This window comes from Anabrus simplex, chromosome 2 (assembly GCF_040414725.1).
Source record: "Anabrus simplex isolate iqAnaSimp1 chromosome 2, ASM4041472v1, whole genome shotgun sequence".
Classification (NCBI taxonomy): domain Eukaryota; kingdom Metazoa; phylum Arthropoda; class Insecta; order Orthoptera; family Tettigoniidae; genus Anabrus; species Anabrus simplex.
In genome coordinates, this window is record NC_090266.1 from 310,041,361 (window position 1) to 310,055,038 (window position 13,678).

At 39.2% G+C, this 13,678-nt stretch overlaps 1 protein-coding gene across 1 annotated transcript in view; it reads left to right on the forward strand.

Moving 5' to 3' along the window:
- The window catches only part of LOC136863523 (fatty acyl-CoA hydrolase precursor, medium chain), a 289,996-nt gene that overhangs the window by 259,474 nt on the left and 16,844 nt on the right, over window positions 1-13,678 (forward strand). The window contains exon 3 of the mRNA XM_067139911.2: window positions 5,617-6,150. Within this exon, the coding sequence (XP_066996012.2) occupies window positions 5,617-6,150 (534 nt within the window). The remainder of the gene's footprint in view (window positions 1-5,616; window positions 6,151-13,678) is intronic.

Genomic DNA, 13,678 nt, shown 5'->3' on the forward strand with positions numbered 1-13,678 from the left:
GCGGAAAGTAAGGTTCCAGATTTATCTGGGCCGAGGCCCTGACACACCCACAATTCCTATTGGTTAATTTAATAAATATCAAAAATTTCTGATTGGTTGATTAAATAAATGTACAAATATTCTTATTGGCTAACAAATTAAGTTGGCGGGAAGAGGTGGAAATGTTGATAGGCTAACTTTAGAACACCAAAAACCATTAATAAACAATTCAGTTTAGGAAACCTTGACACCCAAAATTACTTCAAAAATTAATTGTTCATTCTCGCACCAGAGGGCGCATCTAAGTTGATAGGAGAGACATGTGTCTAGGAATATTCAAACTATTACCGACATGAGTTTCCGATTTCCAGTTATAGATGGCCTTCTACGAGGCGTTAGTTTTAAATGCACGGGGCGGGTGTACCTCCGGTCCAATTTACATTACTGAAAATGCCCTGAGTCGAATCTATAGCTACAAGTCATGCTTAAATGCAGTTCAACTCATCTGAAATCCTCAGTCATTACCTCAGCGCGCCGTCCAGGGCTGCTTTGTGGAATTAACACATTCTGGCGCTATGTGCACTAGATCCTGAAGCCTGGCACTCGAATCCTGGGAACGCCATTACAGATGCCGTCTTCTTCTTTGTCGATCCTCGGCAAATCCTGGAAACTGGATTATGAAGTATGACACACCTCTTCACTGTCTTGTATGTATTCGCGAACAATGCCGCGACCTAGGCTAGATGTCATTAACTTAATCTGCTACTTATGATAATAGTCCGACCCTGAGTAGAGCCTATTATGGGTGTGATACCCGGTCACAACAGGTCCGTATGACAGTCAACTTACGCGTACAACAATAAATTGAAGAAATTGATCCAATTACGATATTTATTTCCTCCCAGTAAATGCTTGGATGAGCTAGTCTACTCCCTAATTATAGCTTTATAAATCACTTTGTTAGAGGCACTTTGTCTCTAGGTTTGGTACGAGCGACACACACTATGCACCGGTCTTTCAGCAACGACCTCGATCTCACACGGCTGTCTACGCTATATACGAGTAGTATGGCCACTTTTCGTTGGGCTTTGCACATCCCCGCTCTCACTAGATATTGTCTTTGTGAACCGGCTGTCCCTTTCCAACGGTTATTTGAATTTAAGTTTTTTTTTTTTTTTTTTTTTTTTTTGCTAGGGGCTTTACGTCGCACCGACACAGATAGGTCTTATGGCGACGATGGGATAGGAAAGGGCTAGGAGTGGGAAGGAAGCGGCCGTGGCCTTAATTAAGGTACAGCCCCAGCATTTGCCTGGTGTGAAAATGGGAAACCACGGAAAACCATCTTCAGGGCTGCCGATAGTGAGATTAGAACCTACTATCTCCCGGATGCAAGCTCACAGCCGCGCGCCTCTACGCGCACGGCCAACTCGCCCGGTTTGAATTTAAGTAAGGAAACCATTAACATGCGTACTTGTCACTGCTATGGTGCAAATAGTGCTCCATAATTCCAATCAACATTTTCCAGTGTTTTACATTCGCCGAAACTTAAACTCGTGTGGAAATAACATCTCAGATTAGCACGCTACTAGGCCTGGAGTGCTCAGATTTGGCTACGTGTTGTTGATGCTACTGGCTTCACGTGACAAATTCAAACATCTCTGTCTCTGTCTCGTGACTTTCTTTCTCTTATTCTGACTCGCTTGGGAACGCTATCTATCGAGAGTAAGTTCAAAATAAAAATTGCTTCCCGTTGGGGTTTCCATGGGTAACCGCAAGGACTGCAGCTCCCTCTAGGGGCTTCGTCTCCCGCTAAAGCATGGAGTTCGGGCTCTGCATGGCGCAATATTCGAATATTTTATTAACGGAAAGTGAAGATATTTGGACCGTAATATTGTGATACGGCGCACTATAAAGCGGGCCATGTTACGACTGTCGATCTCTTATATTATTACTGTATTATCGCATACATCCCGCCGTAATAGCTGAAATTTGTCACTCAAGAAGCCATTAAAATGAGTATGAGCTTGCATGTGATATTTTGACTCTCCCTTGAAAAAAAAATTACTGCGAAATTTGGAACTTGAAGCCGTTACCACCGCTTTCAGTAACATTGATTATCTCTCTAGTCCCTTGGATTCCCTTTCACAACGCTACCGTGCGCACTCAAAGCCTCTCCATCCTCCGTGTTTAAAATCAAAGAACAGACACGTGTGCATTATAACACGACAAACTTGGAAACGAGTGAGCATCATTAAGTAGAAGAAGGGCCCATTTCCAGGATTTAGGACCTTTTTCAACTCACTAATACTGTAAATATTTTAAATAAGTAACTTAGTTTGCTGTTGACTTAACGGAACCCTCTTATGCTCAGGTATAACGTGCTCGTACCAAGAAGTTATTTTGTCTAGGTTGAAAAGATAGACCCCGACCGAGCAAGTTGGCAGTGCGGTTATCGTCGCGGAGCTGTGTGCTCACATTCGGGAGATGGTGGGTTCTAATCCCACCGTCAGCAGCCCAGAAGATGGTTCTCCGTGGATTCACATTTTCACACCAGACAAATCCTAGGGGCTGTACTTTAATTAAAGCCACGGCCACTTAGCTCCTCTCTCCTAGCCCATCCTTCCGTCGGCGAAAACATTCGATGCGTTAGTGCGACGTTAAACCAGTAGCAAGAAGAGAAAAAGGAGAAGAGATGAACCTTGACTCTTTTGTTCGATAACGGGACTTTGCAGTAATATCTGTCAAGATATGTTCAAATTTTTTATTAAATTATTGTATTATATACAGTGAAGCGTTGTTAAACTCACGAAGATAGTATGCTTGGATATGGTACTAACATTTAGACATACTGGGCCGATTGCAGAAACGATGACTAGTTTTAAGCCTTAGACATCGTCTACCTAAACAACGTCTAAATCATTCACGATCTTCCATTGCATAAACAATGTTCAGTCGATGTTTAACTAGACATCCCTTAAAGTTTCAATTTTGGTTTGAAAATGGAGACAGAAGTATCTTTCATGCAACTCTTTGCTTGTCGCAACCAATGAAATTCGTCGGTGCGCGCGCCGAACGCCAGTCAGCTGTTTGTCTTCCTACACATTACTCAAATATGGCTGAGCATGACTTACCCACAGATAAGAGTATCGCTTTCGGTGCAAATTAAATCTCATAATATTATCGACACTAAAGCGACACGCCACGGTACGGGGAAGTGTAGCTTTCATTATAATGTTGTTACAGTGAGTGTAATCTACTCATAAATACGGTAGCTTCGACGAAGGGAAGATGAAGCAATAGTAATGTGTAACCGAGTGTGATGTACGGGCCATATAGATGTAGCTTGCATTCTGGAGATCGTAGATTCGAAACGCATCATCGACAGCCGTGAAGATTGTTTTCCGTAGTTTCCCTATTTTTACACCAGGCAAATACTAGGGCTATTATTATGGCCACGGCTCTTCTTCCCCAGTCCTCTTTAAACGATAATCACCACCACTTGCCTTTTCCTATCTGATAGTTGCCGAAAACCTATGCGATTATATATATAAAAATCCCATACAACCTACTTTTTAGTTTTCACTATTGTGTGTGTTTACTTGGCAGTAAATATAAGTGAATCTCTCCCGGTTGATGTATGTGACAGCCCTCAGACGATCGGGACACGTAATTGTGATATGTATGTAGTCGAAGTGGCCTATAAATCCATGGAAATTACCCCATGTATATAATAAAATACAGTATATCGATTGCCAAGAATTGTATTCAAGTTGACAGTTACGGGACTGTTACTTTGTCAGTCTCAGGAAACAAGTCTCTCGTAAAGCGAAACCTTATTTTTTGATTATCTCCCCGTGCATGTCAAACGAATTGCTGCCATTTAGCAGCGGGTGACCCACAGAGAGGCCGTCGGACTAACCTTTCTTCCCGGAATCGTCTCAACATGATAATGCAAATTACATATTTCACGGTACATAACCTCTGATTGTGATTCACTCCTGTCATTTGAGGTTAAACAGTGCTCTCGGCAGTGTTTAAACATGACCGGTTGAACATCGGTTTTAGACAGTGTCTAAGTGATAAATAACGTCTCTGCAATGCGGCAGCCATACTTAGGCATTGTTTAACAGTAGACATCGTCTAAATGCCGTTTCTGCAATCGGCCCACTCTGTTTTCATACTTAAATCGTGACCTTGATTTTAAAATATAAAAGCTGTACTCTTTCAAAAATTCTTAAAAATTCATCACCCACCCTGCTGTTATATTAACAGTGCCCCATTGTTGTCAATGAAATCTTCCACACCCGAGTCATTATCTGACATTTCGCAGCTATACGTATGATGTCTTGAAGAAGCAGAGGTGTCCGTTTGTTGTCCACTTTTTCTCCATAATGATTCGTCAAGAAGGTATTGAATTCTTTGTGTTTTTCTTTCTTAAGAACAATCCCTTTATTTACTGTTTTTGGTGAAACTGCAGATAAGTCTACCACGTTTCAGGATTCATTTTCTTTCACAACAGTGACTGTTGTCGTTCACTTCACCTATTAAGATACGGTTTCCTGATTTTATTTGTGTTATCTTCCTCTTTCAGGAAGGAAGTTCAGTATTTTATGAGGAGGCAAAATACGTTTTACAACCGTTCTGCTGGTTCTGACATAACGTGACTTGCTACAGTAGACGTATTACGGATTAATTCTACAATAATCCCAGTTCTTGATCGACTTTAGGAGTAGAGATTTAAAAAATCGCAGTTTGCTTTACTTCGCACCGACACAAATAGGTCTTATGGTGACGATAGGCTAGGAGTGAAAAGGAAGCGGCCGTGGCCCTAAGTAAGGTACAGCCCCAGCGTTTGCCTGGTGTGAAAATGGGAAACTATGGCAAACCGTCTTCAGGGCTACCGACAGTGGGGTTCGAGCCTACTATCTCGCAATTTCAAGCTCACAGCCGCGCGACACTAACCGCACGGCCACTTGTTCGGTAAATTAAAAAAATAGTTTGAACATATCTCATGATACTAGAACTATTTTTCGTGAACTCTATAAAATGGCTGTCTCAACTCATTTCGACAAAGAAATTGATATAACAAGTCTTGCAGTTGGATAACTCAAGTGAAATTCTGTCTACATTTTTCTACTTAACTGTCTCTTCTTCCATACAGTGGACACAACGAAATTTAACGTCGACCTGCGTGTCAAATCAGACGTTGCATTATGAGATGCAACTCACTGTCCATAGAATGAAAGCAGAACTTTCTACAATGCATATTGACAGCGATATAACAATTTGGTATCGCAACTGTTTGGTAACACTTCCATAGCCGGTAAATTCCAAACTACAAGTACAGAATCTGTTATTTCCAAAATATAAATGTCCTGTTGTGTCCGGCTCTTGTACAAATTAAATCAAATGGACATTTGAAGCATTAAAACGTTCTCAGCTAAATACTTCTATTTGCGGAGAAATGCCACATTTTCCTCCTTTATGTAAAAATGTTGTATGAACATGTTGTGATGACTATATTCCTCATTTAGGAAAACAAATTCGTGATGGATAATAAGTTCATGAACAGTTAACGTTTGTGCACAGTCACTAATTAGCTACATATTCTAACGTTTGATCTCTCTTCTCTTTCAGGTTATTATTGTAACTGTGGCCTACCGTCTCAATATCTTTGGATTCCTGGTCATTTCCGAAGACGGGCTTTCACCAGGAAATTATGGACTTCTGGATCAAGTTGCAGCTCTGGATTGGATTCAGAAAAGGATTTCTGTTTTTGGAGGCTCTCCAGGAAATGTCTGTATATATGGCTATGACGCCGGTGGTATCAGCGTTGGATTGCACATCTTGTCACCACTATCGGCAGGAAAATTTACTCGTGCAATAGCCATGAGTGGAAATGCTCTTGTTCCTGGTGCCATCACGAAATTAAAGACCCACGAAGACAACGTATTGCAGCTAGCGACGAAATTCGACTGCGACAAAAATCCGCGCAGAAATTTACTAGCTTGCTTACGAAGACTGGATGCCATATCATTAGCAGAAGAAGCTTCTGATTTGGGATCATGGGGACCGGTAGTAGATTATGACCTGTACAATGCTTCTAGTGCAAGTGGAGCATTTCTCCCCAAATCTGTTGACGACTTGCTTGCAGATGGACACATAGCTAAAGTAAGTATGTCGAACCAAATTCCGTACTAATATCATTCCAAAATGATTTTGAATTACAGGTGGATCCCTATTTAGAGTTGCTTAGATGCAAATACTTCCCTCGTAGCTGAAAACTAGCTGTCATGTACCGCCCTTCATTGGTTAGTTTTTGTAGCAGTAATGCCATATAGCGAAGATAAGTAGCAGCCAAAGAAAGAGAGCACACTTCAGCTAACAAGAGTAAAAGTGTACAATGTAATTGTTGATGGGTTAAAACATTGTATGCCATCACGTAATTAGTTTTTCCGGCTCGGCATCCGATGTCAAATGAGAATTTTATTTCCCCTCCTTTCAAGACTCCGTTTCTTCTTCTTCTCCTTCTTCTTTTTCTGCTTCTTAATATTTTCCTTACGATTGTCATGGTCATATTCATTATCCTCCTGATCAATAAAGTTTGATGACCTTACGGAACCAACCAGGAACAATGACCACCAATGGCAGAACTCTTCCCATGGCGACTGAACAACATTATTGCGTCAGTCGATGGACGTTTGGTTAGCACTAGAAATTTGAATTGGTTAATGTCTCTACTATCATAGCCCGTACTGTAAAAGTGTAGGGGAGATATAAAAGATTGGCAAATGCAATTTCTATTACTTTTGATGTCTACAGGTATTAGAAGTAACTGATATCTCCGCAAAATTAGGAATTTTATGAAAAATGTAATAATTGTGATTACCTCTGTTATTATTCAACGTAAGATAAAAACGCGTGAAACATAAAAGGTCAGAAATAGTATTTTACATAATTTTCATAAAGTACAATTTTTCGATACAGCTAATATTAACGGAGAAATTTAACATTTCCTGCTTTAAAACCCTTAATTTTCCTACGTCATTATACAATGATCAAACAATACACAGCACTTCTAGATATCCCTGAACTCAAATAATGAGTTTGGAGATATTATGTCTGGTCGTTTCACCATGATGTCCACACAGACGTGCTGAAAAAATTGAACTAAACCTATTTTCGATACTTGTATACATACTTTTACAAATACGAAGTACGAGGCAAAAATGTGAAGTGTACAGACAAAATTATAAGGTTACTTATAAAGCTGTTCTCCAGCGTATCCGAACTTTAGAGTGTCCTACTCTTTGAATGAATGGTCAGCATACGGTACCGGGCTCGATTCCCGGCTGCCAGATCATGGCTACCTGTACCTACAGCAAGACAATACTTCAGCCCATCGCTCCAGCGCACAGAAATGACTGCATGTGCAACCATTGTTCCGTTACTCTACGGGGTCGAAGATGAAGTGAGATGAATCTTCTGGCGAGTTTTTACGACTGGATGCCCTTCCTGATGTCAACCTAATCAGAGGAGTTGATGAGTTGAAATAATGAAGTGATATATTACGATAGTAGGAAGGGAGAGGGTGAAACCCGGTGCCGGCACATAGCCTACTCCTGTCGAATAACACCAAGGGGTCTGCTCAAGGCTTTACGTCCTAATCCGACGAACATATCCCAATCGACGGCGTCATATCCCCTCACTTTACTTGAGCACTGGAGGAGAGGTATGGAATTTAATCCAGGCTTTTGGCATGTAATATAGTGATTAGAAATGGTATACCACCACTCTCCTACCCTAACGGCCAACATTCTGATGGTGAACAGTTTTTCGACTAATGGGACTCGAACCGGCTAACCATGGTGTCAGACCATATAGACTTCACGCCTTAATGACCATGACCAAAGTAGACATGACTACTGTTCAGAAACAAAATGTTTACACGGAAGTATACGCAAAATATGCACTTGTATAAGTAATTTAATAAATTTCGTAAGGGTTGTAGAATATGGAGTCTTTAACATCCCAATCATTCCTCATCGTTCAAGGAATTAGAAAGCTTCGCTTTATCCTGCGATTAATAGAAATGCTTGTGGTTCTTTTTCAAGACAAGTATTTGTATAAGTAGTTGTGGGATATACACTCGCTCTGATGTATAACAAAATGATGAATTCCAAGTTCAAATAATCTCTTATATTCCCTAAACAACTACACAACCCAGGTTCCGATTGTGTTCCGGTAACGAAAGATTGTAATTTCCCCACGCGCTTACAACTTGAGATATGTGAGGTGATCACGAGGCAAAGTTCAGTCCTACCCACTTGTGCCAGGCTTCTTTCCTTTCTCACTTCTTGTTCTCTTCTGACAGCCACGACATGGGGCTTATGGAGTCCTTAACATCCCTATCATTCCTCAGTGTTCAAGGAATTATAACTCTTCGCTTTATCTTCCGATTAGAATTAAAAGTGACTGATTTTCTTGCTGCTTTGTTACTTAAAACTGCAATCACCACATCAATTTTAGACTCGACTAACTGTCGTGCCCCTCGCTGACGGTTTTTTTTTTGTTAATTGTATCACTAATGTCATCTAGCGGAGATGAGTGGCAGCAAAGGAGACAAAACACACCTCAAACTCGTGTCGGTAGTTTTACTGGCAGTAAAAGAACTACTGCGGGACAAAATTCCGACACCTAGGCGTCTCTGAAAACCGTAAAAGTAGTTAGTGGTAGTCAAACCAATAATATTATCACACATACTAACAACAAGTCAGGCAGTGTACTGTTTTAGAGACTTAGAACATTGTAGGCCATCACACTGCCAACTCAGAGCTATTAAAGCATTCGAGGTCCAGGTTCCCAATACTCTTTTATGATTCCATTCTCTCAATGATCGCTCCTTCATGATTTTCTTCTAATTTCCATAGTCTTCTTTATTATTTGTAGTATCCAGTTCAATTGTTGTCTGTCCGTATGTATGTTTGTTGGTATGAATATTCCAGGAAAACGGCTTCACATCAATTCTTCAAACTCGATATTTTAGTTCAGGGATATCAGGAGAGTGCAGTAGCATATGAATTATGTGATTAGTGCGCAGTTGCCTAGGAATATTAAGGGGACCGAAACAAGAAATGTGAATTTTCCCGTTAATATTACCTACCTACCTACATACATACATACATACATACATTACACGGTTATGCCTTTCAGCGTTCAGTCTGCAAGCCTCTGTGAATTTACTAAACGTCGCCACAATCCTCGATTTGCAACTAGTGTTGTGGCCTCATTTGGTTCTATACCTCTTATCTCTAAATCGTTAGAAACTGAGTCTAACCATCGTCGTCTTGGTCTACCTCTACTTCTCTTACCCTCCATAACAGAGTCCATTATTCACCGGGGTAACCTATCCTCCTCCATTCACCTCACATGACCGCACCACCGAAGCCGGTTTATGCGTACAGATTCACCCATAGAGTTCATTCCTAAATTAGCCTTTATCTCCTCATTCCGAGTACCCTCCTGCCATTGTTCCCACCTGTTTGTACCAGCAATCATTCTTGCTACTTTCATGTCTGTTCTTTCTAACTTATGAATAAGATATCCTGAGTCCACCCAGCTTTCGCTCCCGTAAAGCAAATTTAGCCTGAAAACAGACCGATGTAAGGATAGTTTCGTCTGGGAGCTGATTTCCTCCTTACAGAATACTGTTGATCGCAACTGCGAGCTCACTGCATTTGCTTTACGACACCTTGATTCAATCTCATTTACTATATTACCATCCTGGGAGAACACACAACCTATATACATGAAATTATCGACCTCTTCTAGCTTTGTATCACCAATCTGAAATTCAATTCTGTTGAATTTCTTACCTACTGACATCAATTTAGTCTTCGAGAGGCTAATTTTCATACCATACTCATTGGACCTATTTTCTAGTTCCAAGATATTAGACTGCAGGCTTTCGGCACAATCTGCCATTAAGACCAAGTCGACAGCATAGGCCAGACTGCTTACTACATTATCTGTATCGAAACAATTGTTCATAATAAAAGTTGCGAAAAATAATATTTATGACCTATTCTACAGGTGTTTTTAACGGAGATATTCGCGATTATTATATTTTTTAACAAATTTTCAAATGTCAGTGAAAATATTAGTTCTATCTAACACCTGGAAACAGCATAAGCTGCATAAAATACAGTTTCTAATATTTTATGTCTCATTCATTTTTACGGAGATGTTCACTAATTTGGATTTCTATTATTGCGACCAGCACCAAGCATCGCTGATATAAAAACATTGTTATGTTGTCATGGTAACAAGTTAACTGGCGATGATTGTTTCGTAAGGTTCAAAACCGCGTGATCATCAGCCTCTATTCTCAGAAAGATGAGGGGAATATAGGCCTACCATTTGGGCATGTGACAAGAGCTTTCATATCAACAGGAGAGGTATTTGGTTAGTTTCTCCTGCTACTTCAGTCACAGGTTCAGAATTACACAGGAGACTCTTGCCCTCACAGTCTAGACAAAGTGAACATTAGTCCTGACATCATTTTGTCAAAATCAAACAACACCTCAGAGTTGAACTCAGAAGCCGGTGATGAAGAGATCGTATGAAGGAAAACTATATTCGCTACGACCAGTTATTTTAGACACAGAATTGCTCTAAATTTGTTTAGGAGCAAACTGATTACGTTGCATGTTATTCCTTAATCTATCCACAATCTTGAACCTTGAAACTTGGATACAGCGATACGCATCTCTACAAAGGCCCTGTGTTACATTACAGGCAACGACTCCCAGGCACGCTTCAATGACGTGGGAGATCCAACTGACGTCGAGGTCTGCATGTGAACTTACAGAAAGAATACACACAACCACTGGTGTCTAGGGGACCTAGATCTCAGGGTACAACTCGTTCTCTGGCTTCATGAGCACATGCAATTCCTTTACCTGGAGAATAAGAGTGTGCATGGACGAACGCGGTTATACATTGAACGCGTAAACGCAGACGACTGCGCGTATTGAACTCAGAGACGTTTGCATACGTTTATTCAAGGAAAACGTGAGTTGGCAGCGAAACTGAGAGGTACCACATCGGCTTCTCAATCAGACGACTAGGGTTCGTTTCTTGTAGAATACAAGGATTGTTTTCTTGCATACAAATATGAATCAATCTTTCTGAAATATTCTCGACTGCAAGGAATGAGTTTACAGTGTCAATAAAAAGGATAAAAATGAGATGAGCTGGTACGCAGATACTTGTGAATACTCGTAAATTCTACTAGCTCAGAACGATCATTTTACACGGCAGGATATATATAACACTGAAAAGGAATTGTCTTAGTCCAGAAATGGTAGAAATGTATGTGGTTCTTTTTTCAAGACAAGCAGTTGTATAAGTAGTTTAATAACTTTCATAAGTATTGTGGAATACTTCCACTAGTGTATGTATGTAAGCCATTGTAAATAGGTATTGTAGTCTGCATAAAATAACAGACTTCAGATCTGCTTTGCTTTTATTATCATCTATATTTATCACTCTCTTCCTCAGGGGTTATAAAATTCTACAAAAGAAATCACGCGCGCAGTATTTTCTTGTGACTACCCCGCTAATTGCCTCATTTGGATTACTTATTCTTCTAATTCAAAGTTTGATGTGCCCGAGCGAAACAACTTTCTCTTTTTAGAGGCGGATTCGTTTTTCTACTTACTACAGAGATCATTAACTTCAGAAACATTGTGTGTTGTAACATATGTTTACACACAGAAATACAGGGAGAAACGGGAGCGAAATCATCAGGAGACGAACATATACGTTAAAATCGATAAACGTTTTTCAAATCGTGACTACGCGTATGAAATTTATTCTGAAACCATCTCATACATACGGCTATCCTTAGTCATACGCATATACGTAGTTGAGAACCGGATATGCACGGATAATTGGGGGTGCTAATTACTGTGTAGGTTCCATACTTCCGTTAAGGATTTGGTACAAGGAGCTCGACAGCCTGTGTTAATATTATCTCCTGAAAAAATTCATCAGTCAAATAGTTATTTGTACAATTCGTGTATTTCGCATGATAACGATCAATGGGGCTGTTGCGGACGAAACATGAGCATCTGAGATTCTTAAGAAAACAGCTTGTTTGTCATGCATTTACCTGCAACTATGGTTAACATGGAATGGAGTTAAAACACCGTTAATGTCATGGCAAACTCAAAAGTGTTCTGAGGCTAAAACATGCAATGAATATAATTTAAAATATTGAACATCTCGTTCAGGGCAAAGTTGTTAGTAAATGCCACTTGAGTAACTGATTTAGAGAAGTGTGTTTCTCTCGATTTGAAAAATGGAAAGTTGATCTCCATAGTTTGTAACATGTTGTTGAAGTACTACGCAAGAAATACAAACTCCTTACTAGGAGAAATTTCGATTAGAAATTTAAATGACCAATAAACTTGTTTTCTACACGAAGTGTATTATTAACTTGCATTCAATTAATAGGTGATTGGACGATGTTCCACATTCAGAGACTAAAAATTTAGATTTTTTAAATCTTCCGTTTAAATTAAGATTAGCGTATAATACACATGCGAATGTTTTCTATCATACCTGTATAAAAGGAAGTTCAAATGAATAACTGTGTGAACATTTGATTTTCACAAGAAAGGTTGTACTAAAGAACATACATAACTGATTATCAGTACATCTCAGGGAAAAGTTGATTATATGAACACTGTCCTGTCATATGTGACCGATCTTATGAACAAGATAAGGTCACACCCATGTTGCATTAAATTTAGCGACAGCTTCGATGTCCTCTGGATCTCGATGCGCACTAGTCTACTCAAGGCATGCACCGACCAGCGTCACTCAAATTCTCCCGTTATTAGCGGTAAGATATCCTGAACTATTAGAGTATAACCTCTTTTTCAAATAATGTAATTTTTATGAATATATAGGTATTATAATCATCATAAAAGATCAAAGCCAGTTCTTATTAACACGGCTGATGTAGTTATTATATTATTGTTATTATTAATCATATGCACTCATATTAGCACACTGTTTTTAATTAGAAATTAGAAATTATAATAATTGCTAAAGCAAATGGCTACAACCCAGAAATGCTAGACAAAATTATACGTAAGAAAGAAAACGAAAGAATGAAGAAACCATGAGAAAAGAAAGAAAACATCTGAACGTAGTCAATTTGTAACATTCACGTATTTTGGAAATCAAGTTTTTAAATCGTGAATATATTTAAGAAATTTCAACTCAAAACAGCATTTAGAACTAGAAATAAAATATCAGAATATATATAATGCACATAGTATCAATAAAAAGATATATATAATAATTCGGGAGTATATAGGCTCACTTGTGACGATTGTAAAATGTTTTATATAGGAAGAACTGGGCGAACCATAAATCAAATTATCAAGAATATTTCAAGGCATTAAAGTAAAACAGATATTCAGCTTTTGCGGAACACATTTATAACAATAACCACAGCATTTTAGGGATCAAAAAGGACATGAAATTAATTTTTAAGGATAATTATGGATTTGAATTAAATACCCGTGAAAACATTGAGATATTTTTAACACAGACAAGGGATCCAGATAAAATTTTAAATGAAACAGTCGCAACCAACATTTTTTTACAATTTTGAGTTGGCGTA